This window comes from Periophthalmus magnuspinnatus, chromosome 3, assembly GCF_009829125.3.
Source record: "Periophthalmus magnuspinnatus isolate fPerMag1 chromosome 3, fPerMag1.2.pri, whole genome shotgun sequence".
NCBI lineage: Eukaryota > Metazoa > Chordata > Actinopteri > Gobiiformes > Gobiidae > Periophthalmus > Periophthalmus magnuspinnatus.
This window is the reverse complement of record NC_047128.1, coordinates 12,543,703-12,562,884: the sequence shown is the minus strand read 5'-3', so window position 1 is coordinate 12,562,884 and position 19,182 is coordinate 12,543,703. Positions and strand designations below refer to the sequence as shown.

Sequence of the window (19,182 nt, the reverse complement as noted above, 5' to 3'; positions counted from 1 at the left end):
ACGTTGCCGCGCTATTTTCATGTATTCATATGAACACGTGCGGAGAGATGCTAACACTGTCCATTATCTTCTCTCCTGTAGCTTAGCGATACATGTTGATCCTATTTTGTACTATTGTGAACCAGATTAAACGGGGAGTGCCTCCAAAAGTTCCCGCTGTGTCCCGTGGGTCCTCAATGCGTCACAAACTGCACAAAACAACACAACGCAGAAGTCCACGGGTCACACTAACCTTTACCCGCAGGGGACCTATCTAACATTTTCTTGTTCAGGATCGGCTGCAAATATATGCAAACATCTGTCTGCTATTTAAAATTATTCATGGTATTGCTGCTCGACGAAAAATAATAACTTATAATTTTAATATTTCAAGATCACAATAATCTTCTCATTTGGAACTACTATAACTATGAGAAATCTAAAAAAAACAAAAACAAAATAAAACTAACACAAATAAAATACAGTTCAATTAAATACTATTACTATTTTCCCAAGCCACGCGGAGCCGCAGTACAAGGATGAAAGAGCCACGGTGAAAGAGTGGCTCCATCCATTGTCAATGGATATGGAAATTGCAGTTCACATCTTTCACCAGCAGAGAGCGTCCTAAACTGATGTTGCAGACTCAAACTGAAACAGAAAGTACTCGAAAGAGACGGAAGGATGCTCTAAACATCCCAAGATAAGTCCTGGTTTAGTTCTGGTGTAGAGCTACTGCAGACCTAGTTTAGATCTGGTTTACTCCTGGTTTAGTCCTGGTTTAATCTCATTATAGCTCTTTTTTCATTTACTGCAGTTAAAAATGGAGATTTGTAGAGAATTTGTGAAAAAAATCAACGTGTGCAAAGGTAAGCCTTATCCTTGCTTATGCTACAGAATATATGAACATGCATATTTTCAGTTTTATATAAATACATTTCAAAAATCCAAAAACAATTTCACCATGCCACACCAAAAACTGCACATTTACTATTATAATTTTCACCTCATCATCATCATCTCTATTAAGCATCATAGGCTTATGTATTGTTGTCTGAAACCAGGTAATAAGGTAATAATATTACCTTTATTTCAAACCTTCATAACACCCTTGCATCCTTTTGTAACTCCTTGCATTCTTTTTGCTTCCTTAATTGTGTTCTTGCCTCTTTGTCTAACTGTATTCTGTCTATTCAGTTGGGAGGAGAGGAGAGAAAGCTGAGAAGAGAAAGAAGAAGGCTCTTAAAAATGAAACTGAAACTGATGAAGGTCAGAAGTATTTTAAAACATTATACATCTTAAGTAATGAAATTAAGTATTTAAAAATAACCAATACACACTCGGCATAAACGGTATCAGTGTTTGGACTTGTCCATCTGCTGTTATCTGTGTGGCAGAAGAGGCCCTGCAGAGGAAAAGGGGCAGGGATGGGGTGTTAAGGGGTGAAGGAAGGCAAGTGCATAGGCCCTTAAGCCACCAGAGGGAACCAGTGAGCAAACAAACTTTGGGTTAACAGGAATATGTGTGCAATAAACTCCCATAGAATTTTACTTCTGACAGTTTTGCAATTATACGCAAAAATGTGTATTTAAAATATTTAATAGATTTTAAATTGGACGATGCAGAGGAGAGGGTCAGATGGAGCATAGGATTCACTTTGTTTGGATCTTATTGTTCCAGTTCATGCAGAGGAAGTCCTGCCTTTAGAGCAACTTTGCAAGGAGGTGATGCAGAGGGAAGAGAAGATGATGACCGAGGGGGGGCTATCTGAAGAAGACCAAACCCAACTGCACCAAGACCTGGACAAACTCTGGACCCAGATCCGAGATGAGGTCCAGAAAACCTTTAGTCCGGACTTTGACGGAGCGGGTCTGCGAGCGGCAGTGCTCTGTATTCTTCAGCAGGAGGAGATGGACCGGCGCTGGACCGGACAGAGCATAGGTCAGAGCTCTGGTCTGGGCTCTAGTCTGGGTTCTGGTTTGGACTCTGGTCTAGATTCTGGTCTAGTCCCAGGTCCAGTCCCGGTGTGGCGCCCGAATGGGACTCTGCTGGACCACGATGAGCTGCTGTGGGGCATGGTCCAGGAACGGCTCTCACATCGCCCTCTACAGGTGGGATAGAGTCACTACAAGGAAGACTAATACATTTCATAACAGTAGCCAGTCTGGCAACAGTGTTAATACAGTTCTTTTGATATATCATACCTTTAGTTTATCTCATAACAAAAAAATCTTCTCAGAGGTGGTGCAGTGGCTGATCCTGCTTGTCTCCATGAAGATACACACGTTTAATGCCATACTGTGGAACATTCCAGGAAAAGAAATAACATCTCCATGGAGACAAGTGGGTGGTGGACTACTTACGAGAAAAGTTGCAAACTGCATGTTAAAGTATTTATTTCAGTTTCTGTAAGTGTAAAATCATAATTAATCCCCCTCCCTCTCTCTTTTAATATCTCCCTCTTTCTCTCTCTCTCTCTCTCTCTCTCTCTCTCTCTCTCTCTCTCTCTCTCTCTCTCTCAGAATGGAGCAGGAGACCAGTCTAAAGTTGAAAGTGCATCTACTGAATCTGAGGAGGCTTTAAACCAGGACACTGCAGATGTCACTGAGGAGGTCAGTCAAAGTAAGACTCAGCTAAACTAGGACAGATCAGGACAGATCAGATGGAGCAGAAGAGATAGACATATGAAGCAGAGGAGAGGGTCAGATGGAACAGAGGATGCAGAGGAGAACGCCAGTTGGAGCAGAGGATACAGAGGAGTGGGTCAGATGGAGCAGAGGATGCAGAGAAGGCGATGCAGGGAACAGAATCACATGGAGCAGGGGGTGCAGAGGACAGGGTCAGATGGAGCAGAGGATTAAACAGATGTTTGTGTGTAGGTCGGTCGTCTGGCTGCTCAGATGAGACAGGACTTGTTGTACATCCAGAAGACGGTGTCTCCTTGTTACCCAGACAACATGGACATTTTAAACAAGTACCTGCTCCTGTACCACCACTGCTTCTCTTCGCACCTCCAGCAGCTCGCTAATGCCAGTCTGAACAGCAGTTCCCGCTACTGTCTGCTCATTTGGGCTAATCACAGATACCCCAGGTAAGAAGTAGGGCTTTAACCAATGAACCAGTCATTCATTTTATTTAGATTATTAGGGTTTATATGGGACAAGTCCAGAAATGAGAAGAGAGTCAGTGAGGTAACTGAAGATCTGGTAGTCTAGTATTTATCTGTGAAACGGCAGATTAAACTCACAATTCACAAGTTTAAGCTGTCTGATTACATTGTACAAGAAACATCTAAAAGATAAATTCTTAAATGTTGCACCGGATCATTTCTATTAAATCAGTCTTTATTTATAGAGCCCTTTACAATACATGGTGATCAAAATGCTGTCCAACAAAATCACAACAATAGAAGCCAGTCTAAATATGTCAGTTCTGAGCATGTATTTAAACTGTCTGTGATGGCCTGTAACACTATTTCATAATTTGGATTTGAACATGTTATGATGTCATCTGAAACTCAGCAATATTTTCGCTCTGCTGTTTCAGAGACATGATAGACCCAGAGCTGGAGGGTAAGGTGGACCCTGGATCTCTGGGTCCTCTGCTGCCCTCAGACCTGCTGCTGAAGCTACAGGAGCAGTACCTGAACGACACACAGGTAAGAACCAGCTGTACAATCTGCGGCCTTATTTCACATGCAAACTGCTGACCTCAAATTTAGATCTGTACAGACATGTTCTGAAATGTGATTCTTGTATTAGTTTGTCAGTTCAGATTTGAGTCTTTCTGTCAGTTCTTCTGGATGTGTATGAATTGTGAACTCTGAATACAATCCTGAAACATAAATCAAAAATTGAATTGCAATGTCAAAAAATTAGAATTAGATAATTTACCTAAATCCAAAACCAGCCCGAATACATCTAACTACAGACTGTGTAAAGAAATGGACTAAGTGAGTATGACGTCACCCGTAGCGTTCCGCTCCAGTCAAATTAAGTTCATTGAGGCTAGCAGTTATAGCGGCCAATTTGAAGCCAAGTTGCATACTGGGAATCCTGACCGTAAGTATCATAGCAACCAAAGAGCCAATCCGGACTGAGGTTGTTGAAGGTAACACCCCTTTCTGCCCGCTGCACTGGTTTTGTAGGGAGCAGGCACTTAGCAACGCTATCAGTCAAACCAGTTGCTAATGCTAACAGGGGCGACCTCAAGGAAAGAAGGCCCCTTTGCTACATCTACTCCCTTTAGAGACTCTTCACTCTCCATTTCCTCCCCACCTTCACCCATGGCCCTTCCCAACAATCTAGAAAGCTTCATCAGATCAGAAATTAAGATGATTCCCCTCACACCTAATATAGTGCGATCAAGAGTTCTGGCATGAACTATGCTAAACTCTTCCTCGTACCCACCTATCCCCCCTCGTCTTTCACCCAAACTCCCCCCTGCTCCATCTCCTCGGCCCTCACCTGGTCCCTCACCCAAACTTCCCCTTGTTCCACCTGCTCGGGCCTTAACTGGCCCCTCACCCAATCTTCCCCCTGCTCCACCTCCGTGGCCCTCACCTGGTCCCTCACCCACACGCCCCCCTGCTTGCCCTCCCCTGCCTTCCCCCAGAGCTGTTATCACCAAGAGCTAGGACACACAGGGCCTCTGCTGCCCCAGGACATACAGTCACGATAAAGGTAATATCAGGTTGAGGCCCTGTGATGGAGCTATATCTACAGTTACATCACATAAACCAATTAACAGAAGGACTGTCCAATCAGAGAAGTCTAATACACATAAGAAGATATCATCTAGTCCTACTGAAACTAATTTGAAACTTGTTGTGCTCAGTGTTAGATCTTTATGTAACAAGTCATTGTTAATGAATGATTTTATCTCTTCTTTTAATCTTCAATTTATGGTTTTAACAAAAAAAAAAACATGCAAGTGATACAATTCTAGTGGAATCAACTCCACCCAACTTCAAATTTGAATCTAAAACACGAGTAAACAAAAAGGGTGGAGGTGTGAGATAATTTAAGTTACTCACAGGTTGTCATTTGGGGTGTTTTCATCTTTTGAGTATGTTGAGTACCGTAAATTCCGGACTGCAGAGCGCATCTCATTAAAAGCCACATACTCTAATTTTAGAAAGAAAATCGATTTTGTACTTGTACAAGCCGCACCGGATTTTAAGCCACAGGTATCCCACGTAGTAATATGAAAAATTAGCTAAACAATGTTCATTATATCTTCTTATTACTGTAAGAAATGAGTCACTGACAGCGAGTGACAAGCAGGAACAACATCCACTATTTTTCACTTTTATGTCTATCCAGAGAACCAAAAAACAATTTATTATATGAGATATTTACACAGAAAGATATTACATGTGAGGATTTTTTTTTACTTTTTTTAATTTAATCCGCTTAGTAACATAAACAAATATATTACATACGTATTGCAAATGCTTTTTTTCTAATGGTGCCTGTAACGCGGCTACCTTGAAATATACGTTTGTATCGGTTACACACAAATTACGTCGCTTATGCTTTTTTACTCAACAGTGCATGAACAGCATTCCAGTATCTCCTAATAACTGGTAAAAACATATACCATATACTGCATCCTACCAGAAAAGTCACTTATCGCCTTCTTCATCTTCCTCCTGCGCACTAAAATTTTCAAAGTCCTTTAATTCAGTGTCCGAATGAAATAGCCTCAGGATCTCATCACTTACTACAGTCTCCTCATTTTCAATGTTATTTGAGTGCACGCCGTCTTCTTCATCACGCAGCAGATGGTTGATGTTTTCTACACGGCTTTGACACGCGATTTTTCAGACATTATTGGAAGTTGCAGTAATAACTCTTGTGTCCTGTTTGCAACAGTAAACAGATTAACAAACCCTCCAGCTCCGTTCCCCTTAGAACTAATTTCTACATTTAAGTGCAATGAGTTTGCATCCAACAGACCAGTGAGTGGATGCAAAACATGTTTCTCCAGCTACACTCAGACAAGACTGAAGTCATATTCTTTGGCCCACAGAAACAAAGAGAAAGTGTCAGCAGTCATCTCCAGTCTCTCTCTGTCTAAAACCTTCAAATCAGGCTAGAAATCTAGGGGTAATAATGGACCCACACTTGACCTTTAACAGCCACATCAAATCAGTAACATCTGCAGTTTATTGCCTTCTAAAAAACATTGTAATAATCAAAGGTATACTGTCAAAACCAGACTTAGAGAGACTTATCCATGCGGTTGTATCCAGTAGGTTAGACTACTGTAAAGGCCTGCTCACTGGCCTCTCCAAATGAGTGTTAAGACAGCTGCAGTACATCCAGAACGCTGCTGCTTGGGTCCTGGCTAGATCCAGGAAGTACGAGCACATAAGTCCTGTGCTCAGGTGTCTGCACTGGCTCCTGTGGCTCAGAGAATACACTTTAAAGAACCTCGGCTTGTGTACAAGTCTCTATACAAATGAAGTTGTCTTGCCTTGCTTTATTGGTCTGTTATTAATGTTCACATCTTGAGTTACTGACGCAATAGCAAAATAAAAATACCAGGATCATGTAGAATTTTTCAATGTAAAGTGAATCAGAGCTAGAGCTGATGGAGCCGGAAGCGAACCCATTATCCCTTCCTATGGTCCAAACCATTGCACAGTACATTTATATTTTTGAGTATTTTTACTTTTACTCAAATAATATAACACTCAAGTAATAGTGCTTGTACTTGAGTGTATTTTTTGCCTTCTGTACTAACATGTGGTCATCTTTGTAATCAGGGCACTACACAGGAGTGGCTGCAGAAGGTGCTGAAGATAGAGACGGAGTCATGGGTGAACCAGTCCAATGTGAAGCCGGACAGTCCTCACTGTTACAGCTTTCTGGCAGCAGATGTGATACAGGTCTCTGCTCCCTCTCCACTGTGGGCTTATGCTCTATGTAACTCTATGGGAGAAATACTCCTATAAAGGTCATTAAAGGTCCCGTATGACAGGAAATGGATTAAGTTTTGTTATAATGCTATTACCACCTCAAAAACATATTTCATTCATGTTTTATCTCCAAAGCTCAAAATATTTTGCTCCACTTTGTGATGTCATGAAGTGATAGTTTTCATGTCAACAGCTACCTTTTACCTTTTAATTTAGTGGAGAAATCATCCAAATGATTCTAGTCAAGGAGTATGGAGTTTAAAAACACAGTGGAGCACTTCCTGCATTACCACATGACATCACAAGATGGAGCAGAGTGTTTTCAATTTGAGAGAAGGACTCAGCCTAAATATGCAGGGTTTGTGTCTTAAACATGTGTGAATGAAACAAAAGTTACATAGTGCACCTTTATTATTCTGACTTTTAGTCATTGTTACTCATTTAAACATATTTAGCTGTTTCAGATATTAGACTCGTACCTGTTTGTATGGTATTTTAGGTTGTTTTCACTCTGTCACTAGTCAAGTCGACGTAAAAGAGCATTCGCTCCAAGAGCAGTGCTTGGGCCGGTGCAAACAGTGGCATTCTGGACTGGAGTAAACAGCCAGTCTGAGAGTGCTTCAAACAGTGGTCAGAGCGGCTCCACTCTCACTCTGGAGCAGCTCTACTTGCACTCTGGAGCAGAACAAGTATGGTGTGAACGCGGCCGACCTCGAGCCGACCTACGCAGTCCACTGTAGCAATAAAAGTGCGGAAATGCTCAGATCATGTATATTTGTATGAATGGTATTCAGGTATTAGACTCACCCCTTTCTGTATGGTTTTTAGGCATTAGTCTCTTCTCTGTGTTTTATGGGGTTTCAGGTATTAGACTCATCCTTGTTTGTATGCTGTTTCAGGTATTATACTCCTCTCTGTATGGTGTTTCAGGTATTAGACTTGTGCCTGTTTGTATACTTTTTCAGATATTAGACTCCTCCCTGCTGAAGGTGAGTTGTGTTGGGCCAGAGCAGAGGCAGATGGTCACTGCTCACCTGGACGACTTCCTCTACAGGTAAGCCATAATGTCTTTGTGAAGTACTGTAAATTAACTCCATAACAGTAATCAGAGAATGCTATTATTACTACTACTTCTGTTGTATTTCTCCTTATAAATGCTTACGTGTTTTGCAGATATGTTCAAGCAGTGGAGGAGTTTGTCACAGGAAATCACAGCACCACCGCATCAGTGTTAAAAGCTCAGCTCACGTGTGAGGAACAGTTCAGGTGAATGTGTAGTCTACAAATGCTGAACTGGTCAAATGAAATCATTATTAAAATGTTTAAAATTAGATTTTATTATCAGTGTTTTAAATGAATATATGTTTTCCAGGGAGTTTGTGTTGAAACAGGAACTGGACGAGCAAAGGAGGCAGAGCTGCTTGAAGTCACTCAATGCACTGAGGGATTGTGGGTACTGTAGTCTCACTAGTGGAATCCGCAGCAAACTCAAGGTAATGAGTTTTTGTAAATAAACAACTTTGCTTTTTTATATTGTGAGATAATGGTATATTCTGTATGCTATTTGATGACTAAAAACATTACCAGCAACAGTTTTTCATGTAAGTAACTAAGTGCTGTCGTTTACCATTTAAAGCATTTTTATTGTCTGCAAACCAGGAAGTAGCATACTAGTTGTTGTTGTTAGTATTACTGTGTTGGAAAGACTGTGGTCTCTGAAAGTTGTGAAAATCTTCATGGTGAATAATGAGGATGCTCTGAATGCACAAAGTAAGTGAGGAATAACTTTGGACCACTGCAAAACAGTTAAAATGAACATTTTCAGGAGCATCCATGGTCCTGTTGCATCAGCTCACATGTTGTAGTTCCATCTAAATCTTTTTTTTTTTTTTTTTGTCAGATTGTGTTAAAATAAAGCTCAAATTAAAGTCCAACTTGAGTAACAGAGCTTCTGACAGAGTAGTACCTTCAGTTAGCATCACACTGCCAGGGAATGTTGATGACATCAGCTGAGTATCAGTTGTTTTTAGCCTGAATTACACAGCTTCACTTGTCCGCATTCTTCCATCCATCCCTGTGTCTGTGTGTGCAGGAGCAGATCTCTGGGCTGTGGACTGCCCAGTGGCTGGACGGCTCTCTTCCTCTGGTAGACTCTCTGTTGGACTTTCTAGATCAGAAACTGGAACTCCTGACAGATCTCAAACCCAGCTGTACTCAGGTAAAAACATGACGAATGACATTCAGTGACATTTAAAGAGCCCATATTACGCTGTTTTCTGATTCATGTTTTAATGTTTCCTCATCACAAACAGACCTGGAGTTGTGTTTTGTTTCATTCACATGTTTAACACACAAACCCTGCATATTTAGGCTGAGTTCTTCTGTCAGACTGAAAACACTCTATTCCACCTTGTGATGTCATGTGGTAATACAGGAAGTGGCCTGCTGTGTTTTTAAACTCCATACACCTTCACTACAATCATTTGGATGATTTCAGCCCTGAAATCACTATAATTTCTTTCTGGTTTTGTAAAGTTTACTATGATTCTCAATAGCCCCATTAGCTGTAGCCCTATTAACCTGGCATCGTGCTCTCTGTTCTGCTCAGTGGGTGCTGGGGCGCCTCCATCGGGATGTGGCGCTGCGTTACTTTAAAAACCTTCTGAAGACAAAGAGGCGGAACCAGAAGGAACAGGTGGGCGGGGCCAACAGAATGAAGGACGATGTCACCAAAATGGACGCCTTCTTCACTCAACAGGTGAGTGAGAGCAAGAGACAGCCACAGTCCAGCAGTTTGCCACAAGGCAGATCTGGCTACAAAAGGAGTTTACAGTAAGCAAATGGGTTTGTCTGATCAAAAACATTTTTATATTTTTCAATTTTACAAATATAAGTTTCTATCTTTGTACAGGGCAGTTTTTTGGTTTAAAGTTGTGATCACTCATAGAACAAAATGAAACAGGGGAATAGTTTTTTGCTCATACAAACCAAAAAAAAATCTATAAAACCTTAATAAAAGTTTACAGAAGGCATTCTGCATACAAATGGGTGAAACCCCCTTTATTTGTTAAATTAAGGTTTAAACATCACTTACGCCTCACAGACGTTTACAGTCCTGTGAAAAGATGAAAGTGCAGCCCTGATTTGCAGACGCTATGTGCAGTGGTTCAGGAGCAGAATTCCCATTAACCTTTCCTTCTTTCTTCCCCTCCCTCCCTAGCTCGGATCACATCTCTCACCTGCTCCTGGTAAAATCTAGTCTCAGCCAATCAGTCGCCCATTCTTCTCCTATCTCAAAGTCAAATGGATCAAAAACAAAATGAGCCAACTCGAACTCAACCGGTTTCACTTAATGTGCCCAATTTTAAAAAGAAGTCTATATTGTGCTGCTACATTGCTGCTGTCGTTCTGTTGGCATTGCAAAGGCCTACAGGCAAAGTCCAAATTTAAAGCTGCACTTGTCGGCTTCTGTTCTGTTGCATGAAGAATAGGCGCAGAGGCACAGGGATTGTTCTGTAGATCCTTACTGTCGGTTCCTGCAATACTGTCGGGTTAAAGGCAGTACACAGTGAGATTGTACCAGGGTCTAACAGAGTCTAACAAAGTCAGTCCCACAGAGTTTCACAATCTCTCATAATTTCACAGAGCCTGAAGAAGGTGAGATTGCACCAATGTTTTATATTGCTTGAGCAGTGGGAGTTAATATTCTATAGATAAGAAATTTAAAGCACAATCGAACAATGTGATTGAATTAGGAAGTTGGACAATGTGAATGTGATGTGAATGTAAAAAACAAACAAACAAACAAACAATATACAGTGTCTGTGTAATCCAGGTCTGATGCATAGCTGGACAAAGGACTGAAGACTGCTCATCCAAGCCGCTTCTTCAGTTCTGATCAGATTGCTGGTGGACACTGCCTTATAGCTATCTACGATTTCTCCAGTTGACAGATTTAATTTTGTCTTTTGCTAATATGTGTGTCTTCATTCAAGATGTCAAAAAGTTTTTGCGGCTCCCATTATTTTCTTTTCTGTGGAAACTGCGTCCAAATGGTTCAGAGACTCTGCCTATATCAGGTTGCCAACCCCTGACATAGGTAGACTCTGAACTCTGCACTACTTCCTGTGTCTTTGAACCTTTCACCGTTTATGATGTGAAACTATGATACATATTTACCACATGATTGGAGCCAGGGTAAGAGCACACAGTACTGCACATGTCCCCTGCATGTCTTTTCTCCATGTTACATTATGACCATTTGCTGTTCAGGTTGTAAACCATTGTAGAAACAAAGACAAAATGGGCGTTACTACAATGCTGTTAGCAATTGAACTAATACTACATAAACAAAAGAACAGCAGTGGCCCCTCTGCAGGAGGATGAAAACAAAATACATTCTAGAAAATACAAATTGGACTTGCAATGTCAACTGGGTATATGTTCTATCCCAAACCAAGTCATAATGTGTGTGTGTTTGTGTGTGTGTGTGTGTGTGTGTGTGTCTGTGCAGGGCAGTGGCTCTCAGTGGGTCTCTCAGCTCCTCCTTCAAGTGGCTGAGGTCCTCAGGCTTCAGGACCCAGACTCAGTCCAACTGGAGCTGCTGTCTCTGATCCAGCTCTGCCCCGACCTCAGGTACAGAACAGGCAGCACAGTGGCTGTGTAGCTGGCACTCACACCTCAGAGCAAGAAGGTTCAGGGTTCCATTCCTTGCATGTTCTCCCTGTGTCTGTGTGAAGTTTGCATGTTCCTACATTATAACCAGGATTATTTTGATCATAACTGAAATTATGAGTGTGTTGATGTATAACGTAATAGGTTGTTATTCTACAAGTAAAATGTTCCTCTCTTCCTTTGTTCTCACCCCCTCCTCACTTTTTCCCCACTTCATTATCTCTCTCCTCTTTCTCTTCCCCTTTCCTTCTTTCTTCCCCTCCCTCCCTAGCTCCGATCACATCTCTCACCTGCTCCTGGTAAAATCTGGTCTCTCTGTGCACTCAATTCGTTCCATTAAACGCAGTGTTAAAGAAAACCGCCCCCTGGAGCTCTCAGCCAATCAGAGTTGTCAATTCTTCTCCCATCTCAAAGTCAAATGGATCCAAAAAAAAAAGAGACAACTCGAACTCTCTAAATGTGCACAATTTTAAAAGGAAGTCTATATTGTGCTGCTACATTGCTGCTGTTGTTCTGTTGGTACTGACAAAGGCCTACAAGCAAAGTCCAAATTTAAAGCTGTACTCTGTAACAGCTAAGCAGTGTTGTACTTATCAGCACTGCTTAGCTGTTACTGTGCCTTGCTGCTTAAGTGTATTAACCAGAAAAAAATAAAGAGTAAATTAAAAACAAAAGCATTTTTCAAAGTAACCATTTAAAGCTGCACTATATAACTTTTTGCCAGAGGGTCTGATGATCCACGGACTCAAAAATATCTTGAAAAACATTACTGTGAGCGGGATCGCCTTTCCACAGATCTGACTTGTGACTTGTGTCACCTGTTTTTCTCCAATGAGATCCACAGTATCTCCATGGAGATCTGCAAAAAATGTTGCATTGTGCACCTTTAATTTTCACTCCAGTGTTTATTAACACTACTTATCTGTTACTGCTGCTCACATTAGACCTAAGTGTATTTACTGACAACTAAATGATATTAGCATAAAGTTAGTATAAAGTTACTATAGTCTAACTCTATAGTAACTCTATATCATTTTTGAACTGACAAATGATGCAGAGAAAAGATTTTCTCACCCTTTGAGGTGTGAAAAGTATATTAAAAACAGGATGTTTCCTTTCACATTTGTTGGTTTTGACACTTAGTCATTTTTTGCTGAGTCTTGTTACAGGTTTACAAGAAATAAATTAAATATAAGGGCCCATATGGTGTTTCCTCATCACAAACATGCCTGGAGTTGTGTTTTGTTTCATTCAAACACACAAACCCTGGATCTTCACCTTGTGATGTCATGTGGTAATACAGAAAGTGCTCCACTGTGTTTAAACTCCACACACCTTCACTAGAATCATTTGAATTATTTCAGCCCTGGAATTGCCAATCTTTACTGAACTAAAAGTAAAAGGTGCTGTTAACTTGAAAACTATCGCTTCATGATATCAAAAGGTGGAGCAGAGTATTTTGAGCTTTGGAGATGTAGACAGACTAATAATAAAGGGTTACTAAAACGTGTGTGAATGACACAAAACACAACTTCAGGTATTTTGAGGAGAGGAGGAGATAACAGTATTATAATATAGCCAAAACCTCAAAGGAGTCTTTTTTGCATAATATAAAGCCAGAGTATTATTTTTTGTTGAGTGCTTTGGATGTTAAAATTGCATTCTGTAACTTTTCTTGTGTGTGTGCAGAGGTGTGATGGTGTAACATTATAGCCAAAAAACTAAAAGCATTTTGGTTGTGATTATTGCACTGAACATCCTCTAAGCAGGCTTGCATTTCCACAAACCAGATCCTTACTTCTGCTTTATATCACAAAATATATCTGTCTCCATGGAGCATGTTCTGAACCACCCAGCTGACGTGCCACCTCCAGAAAGGTACATAAAGTTGTTTTATATTCACAAAATACCAGTGTTAAACAAATTTGAATCCTTTATTTTTATTCTGTCTACATCTCCAAAGCTCAAAATGCTCTGTTCCACCTTGTGACATCATGATGTTCAGTAGAGATTTTAGAATAGTGAAATATCGATATATACTTACATATGGGGATGCAGTATCGATATCGTGAGCTGCTGTATCGATATATATCGGCAAGAGTATTTTTAGTAAATTGTTTTGTGACAGGACTAACATCGTGTTGCATGTTCAGAAGAAGTAAACGTGTTTACATTATATACTCCACATATTCATATCCATCCATATATCCATCCATATTCACTGTGTACTGGTCGCAGTTTAACAAGGACATACTGCAGCATGTGGTTCTCATTGGTGGAAAGGAACAAAGTAAAACTAGTAAAAGTACGTAGTAGTAATAGTAATAGTAGTAAGTTTTTTTTTTAAATTATTGTTTGAGACATGCAGAAAATGCTGAGGGTTTATTTTTTACACATTTAGAATTTGAGCAACAAAAATATACAAATAAAAGCTAGAAAAAATGTATCAGTTGTTTCTGTTAAATAAAATTCGGCACAAATCTTTATCAAAATCACTACATCTGAAGCCTTATAAGATCTCAAAATCTGCACAAAATACTTTTACTTTTTACTCTTTAAGTACATTTTTAAATGGGTACTGTAACACTTTTACTTGGGTTTATTTTTGCTCTGGTATCTGTACTTTTACTTAAGTAACAAAATGGATATGGTACTTCTTCCACCATAGCTGGTTCTTAAAAACTAGTGACACATTGCATATATTGAGTACTATTGCATCTTGAGCTATGTATCAAGTATAGTATCAAATCATTTGGGACCCTGTGATTCCCAGCTCCTGTAGAGTAACAAAAATAAAATATGAAGATGTACTTTTGCTGTATTCACTATTTGGTTATTATGATCGTATGTTTTTATTATGTAGATGTTTTAATATAGCAGCTTTCAAGACCCCCAAAGTGCTTCACATTACATTCGCCATTGACACCATTTTTGGTAGTCACAGCTGCCCTGCCCACAAGGTGGTGTGGGGTTTTGCCACCTGCAGAGAGATAACTCCGCGCTGCATGTTTTTGCATGTATTGATTGAATGATCTAAATTCAGATCCCTTTGGTGGTAATATACATACTTCACAGTCTCTGAGAGGTATAGACCTAGTTTAGACTTAGTTTAGACCTGGTTCATACCTGGTTTGGTCCTGGTTTAGACCTGGTTTGGTGCTGGTTCAGACCTGGTTTGGTCCTGGTTCAGACCTGGTTTATTGTCCAGACCTGGCTTGGTTTGACTTTAATAAAAGCAGATATATAATTTTAGTGTTAAAACATTAAAATAGTGTTCAAATCAATATGTGACTTTATTAAAACAATATTCAAACAAATATATGAATTCAGTGTTTTGATATATGCATGTGGTGCTCCTAAGAAGCTTTATTACTATATATATCCTTCAGGGCAGAAAAAAACCCAAACATTTTATTTATTTATCTAAATTCTGATAATTGTATTTCCTTGAATCTTAAAGCTGTGAAAACGGAAGTGCTGTGGTCAGTGATACAGGCAAGAACATACACACGTGGTTTGTACTGTGCTATAAAAGGAGTAGAGCTAGACCAGGAAGAGACCAGAACTAGATCAGAACTAGACCAGTCCAAAGACCAGACCAAGTCCAGACCCAAACCAAGATCATGAAGACTGTGGCTCCTCTGCTGGCTCTGATCGGCATCTTGCTAATCTGCTCTTCAGGTATAACTTTTTTTTCTAAATTTGTAAGTTATAAATCAAATAATTCAAAAATGGTAGTTCAGTTACAATTTTGTGAAGTTCATATTGCTGTTACGCCCTTTGGCAAAACACGCATTTCTTATGAATGGGATCTGAATGAACACCACAAATTAACTCTTACATTTTACTAAATGATGTGCAGATGACATTGCATAGTTAAACACTAATGCATGGTTGTGGGTTGAATTCCTGATCTGACGAGGAACAGTAATGGTCAAGAGCAGGGAGGGCATCTAGCATAAAAGAAAACTTGCCAAAAGAATACAAGTTCCATCCAAAATGCAGAGACGATTTTCAAGAAACTTTTTTTTTGTTTTTTGTTTTTTTTCTGGCAGATTAAAGCTTCACCATGTAACTTTTTTGGTAGAGGGTCCACCACCTGCTTGTCTCCAGGAAGATATTACTGCTTTGGGAATGTTCCTCAGTATGGCATTAAACTAAAATTATAGGTTAGATCTGTGGAGAGGAGACTCCACTCATAGTAAGAATGCATGTTTTGAGGTATCTTGTGCAATGCAAACACTTAATTGTAGAAATGCAAAATAGATAAGTATAATGTCATACTGTGGAACATTACAGCAAAACAGCTCCACGTAGCCCTCACTTGAAAAGTTACACAGTGCACCTTTAAGCATCCATTTAACAAAATAGTTTTTGTGTAGATGGCGTGACCCCTCCGAGGATGTACAAATGCTGCTCTGAAATATCGCAACAGGGCATCCCAATCAATACTGTCGCCAGTGCCCAATACACCTCCAAGAACTGCAGACTGCACGCCCTCATGTGAGTACAGCCCAGGTCCAAACCAAGTCCAAGCCAGGTCTAAAGCAAATTTAAACAAGCACTTAACCAGGTCTAAACCAGGTCAAACCAAGTCTAAGCCAGATCTAAATTACGTCTAAACCAGGGTGTTACATCAGGACTTAAAGTCCAAAACAGGTCTAAGTCAGGTCTAAACAAGGACTTAACTAGATCCAAATCAGGTCTAAACCAGGTCTAATTAAGGTCTAAATTGGATCTAAACAAGGATTTAACCAGGTCTAAACTAGCTCTAAACCGGGTATAAACAAGGACTTAACCAGGTCTAAACTAGGTCTAAACTGGGTCTAAACAAGGACTTAACCAGGTCTAAACTAGGTCTAAACCGGGTCTAAACAAGGACTTAACAAGGTTTAAACTAGATCTAAACTGGGTCTAAACAAGGACTTAACCAGGTCTAAACTAGGTCTAAACTGGGTCTAAACAAGGACTTAACCAGGTCTGAACTAGGTGTAAACCACATCTCACCTAGGTCTAAATCGGGTCTCAACCAAGTTTCACCCACATCTAATTCAAGACTTCAGATCTAAACCAGGTAAACCCATATTCATACTGCTGTTTAGCTGTATAGTGGGCTATGTATTCATTCACAACCAAATCAGGACTGAACCAGATCTAAATCAGATCTAAACCAAATATCACCCAGGTCCAAACCAGGACTTAACCAGGTCAAAATCATACTCCTAATTAGATATAGAGCTATGCATACATTCACCATCCAACCAAACACCAATCTTAAATATACAATACATACATTTGACATGTATTCAAATAAAGACATATCAGCCAGAGCAGAATTATTTCACTAACCCATGAGAACCTGCAGGTGTCGAACAGCAGATGGTGCTGTCCTGTCACTCACAGTGTTTCTGTTGCAGAGTGAGCAACAAGATGGGACGGAAGTTCTGCATTGACCCACAGTCCCAGTGGGTCAGAAGAAACCAGCACACCCTCTCAAAAATAATGAACTCTTCTTAAATCATGTAGTGTGCTTTCTGAAATCATGTAGTGTGCTTTCTGAAATCATGTAGTGTGCTTTCTGAAATGAACTGCATTGTCATTAAATAATAACAAATCTGCAATCTTGAGTTTTTCATTTGCACACTGCAATGAATAAAATTATAGATTAGCTGTATAAAAGGCCCATATTTTGCTATATTATAATGTTGTTTCCTCATCATAAACATGCCTGGAGTTGTGTTTTGTTTCATACACATGTTTAACACACAAACCCTGAATATTTAGGCTGAGTTCTTCTTTCTGATGGACTGAAATTCTAAAGTCTAAACTAGGTCCAACCCAGGTTTAAATCAGGACTTAACCAGGTCTAAACCATACTCCTAATTATATAGTGGCTATGTATTCATTTACAGTCCACTGTCTGAACCAGGTCTAAACCAGGTCTAAACCATACAAGTCAGGTTTAGTCTCCATTTCTATGTGATGTGTGCAAATGAGCACAGCCTCTCAGAGCTTTTAAATGTTTTATTCAAATTGTGGTAACTTTAAGAAATATTTTAGCAAACCTCAGACAAACAAGTGGTTTCATCAATGAATCTTTCAAAGCGTTAGATATTTGGCTCCATTCCAGGCCAGTTCAGTATGGTTACTTAAAGTAGAACTAAACATTAAACATTTCACATTTTTCACTACTAAACTGTGTATATGGTGTTTCAATACCATTATCTACTGCAGTAGCAGCAGCAGAAGTAGCAGTAGTATTTGTTGTTCGTACTAGTAGTAGTTGTTATAGTTGGACCAGTAGTAGTAGTTGTAGTATGTTAGTAGTAGCATTAGTACCATGAGTAGTCATAATAGCACTGTTGGTTGCACACAGATTAGTGTTGTTTACATAATTCTGTACCCTGTAAATAGTATTTTAATGATCAGGGGTCATGTTTATCGAATGAGAGGTCACACATATTTTCTTGGCTTCAAATATAAATCCATGAGTGATGTGACTGTGCAGATGTGAAATGAGAAGGAGGTCAGTGGATGCTCCAGTCCTCCTACATGCTCGGCATTGTGGGAGTCTGAGTGCTTGGTTATGTAACGGCCACTCCAACCAAGCTTCAAAGCACTCATCGGGACTACATGTGGAGAATGCCCTAAAAAGACCATATATTCTGTGAAATTTCCATACTGCTTTGTTTTAGCATCTCCATCTGAGCCTCTCCTCTGCATCTTCTGCTACATCTGACTCTCTCCTCTGCATCCTCTGCTCCATCTGACCCTCTCCTCTGCCTCATTTGACCTGCTTCTCTGTAAAAGGAAGTCATTTTAATCACATAAAATTATTAAGTGAAAATGGGCCCATTTTTTATTTCAGTTTTTACAGTGGAAGACACAAGTTAGCAGTGAATACACATTTGACAAACGATACAGTGATTAAACATATATCCCACAGACAGAAGAGGAATAGACAAAACATGAATTTCAGTATGTTCTATGCTAAACAATATTAACATTGTTCCTGAATAGGGGTAAACAATACATACATACATACATACATACATACATACATACATACATACATACACACATACATACACACACGCACACATCCAAAAAGTCTTTCTTATAGTGTTACAGTTATTGCCAGTATGATTAGTTCCAGTCAGGGGTAGAACATATCAGAAATAATGAACACACAATTTTGTAAGAGCCAGATAATGATTTAGATTTGACCATCACTGTTGAACATTTTTATACAGTGCTTCTTTTGAGAGCTCACACTTAAATCCACCTGTTACTCAGAGCGTGACTGGGAAAATGTGCCTGTGTTTGACCATAGAGCTGCATTAAACTAACCTTATGCAGCAAGACACATTTTTTGTGAGTTCACAGATTCCCGCCGGTGCAAAAGGGCCCAGCTGCCAAAGGGCTGGAGACGGAACCAATCACAGAACAGCATTGTGGTATGGGCAGGGTCAAAGGTGATGCTCCCACATGAATCACAACAAACATGGCAACGCTGACAGATTTGTGGAAAAACACGCAGAGGGAAGAGCTTTGTGCATTTGTGGAGGGAAAGATGTCTATGCTTTTCTCTTAACTGTGTTTAA

At 39.9% G+C, this 19,182-nt stretch overlaps 2 protein-coding genes across 2 annotated transcripts; both read left to right on the top strand.

Annotated features, from left to right (window-relative positions):
* Positions 1-802: 802 nt before the first annotated feature.
* On the top strand, positions 803-12,051 carry LOC117393794 (tumor necrosis factor alpha-induced protein 2-like). Its single transcript, XM_055229767.1, has 14 exons — positions 803-848; positions 1,660-2,090; positions 2,502-2,591; positions 2,859-3,070; positions 3,526-3,637; positions 6,752-6,874; positions 7,426-7,593; positions 7,870-7,958; positions 8,078-8,170; positions 8,277-8,397; positions 8,997-9,122; positions 9,513-9,662; positions 11,418-11,539; positions 11,850-12,051. Exons 1-14 carry the CDS (start codon positions 803-805, stop codon positions 12,049-12,051), a joined length of 2,085 nt encoding a protein of 694 aa, XP_055085742.1.
* Positions 12,052-15,126: 3,075 nt separating this feature from the next.
* On the top strand, positions 15,127-17,191 carry LOC117393703 (eotaxin-like). The gene is made up of 3 exons (XM_033991699.2): positions 15,127-15,259; positions 15,961-16,081; positions 16,996-17,191. Exons 1-3 carry the CDS (start codon positions 15,202-15,204, stop codon positions 17,093-17,095), a joined length of 279 nt encoding a protein of 92 aa, XP_033847590.1. The 5' UTR covers positions 15,127-15,201; the 3' UTR covers positions 17,096-17,191.
* Positions 17,192-19,182: the final 1,991 nt, after the last annotated feature.

What these genes read in the sequence shown, in the direction of transcription:
- LOC117393703 (XM_033991699.2), top strand. Translation starts at nt 15,202, where the DNA reads ATGAAGACTGTGGCTCCTCTGCTGGCTCTGATCGGCATCTTGCTAATC. An exon ending in CTTGCTAATCTGCTCTTCAG is followed by an intron (nt 15,260 to 15,960) that starts GTATAACTTTTT and finishes GTTTTTGTGTAG; the next exon opens with ATGGCGTGACCCCTCCGAGG. An exon ending in TGCAGACTGCACGCCCTCAT is followed by an intron (nt 16,082 to 16,995) that starts GTGAGTACAGCC and finishes TTTCTGTTGCAG; the next exon opens with AGTGAGCAACAAGATGGGAC.
- LOC117393794 (XM_055229767.1), top strand. Translation starts at nt 803, where the DNA reads ATGGAGATTTGTAGAGAATTTGTGAAAAAAATCAACGTGTGCAAAG. An exon ending in CTGGACGACTTCCTCTACAG is followed by an intron (nt 7,959 to 8,077) that starts GTAAGCCATAAT and finishes CGTGTTTTGCAG; the next exon opens with ATATGTTCAAGCAGTGGAGG. An exon ending in CAGCTCTGCCCCGACCTCAG is followed by an intron (nt 11,540 to 11,849) that starts GTACAGAACAGG and finishes CTCCCTCCCTAG; the next exon opens with CTCCGATCACATCTCTCACC.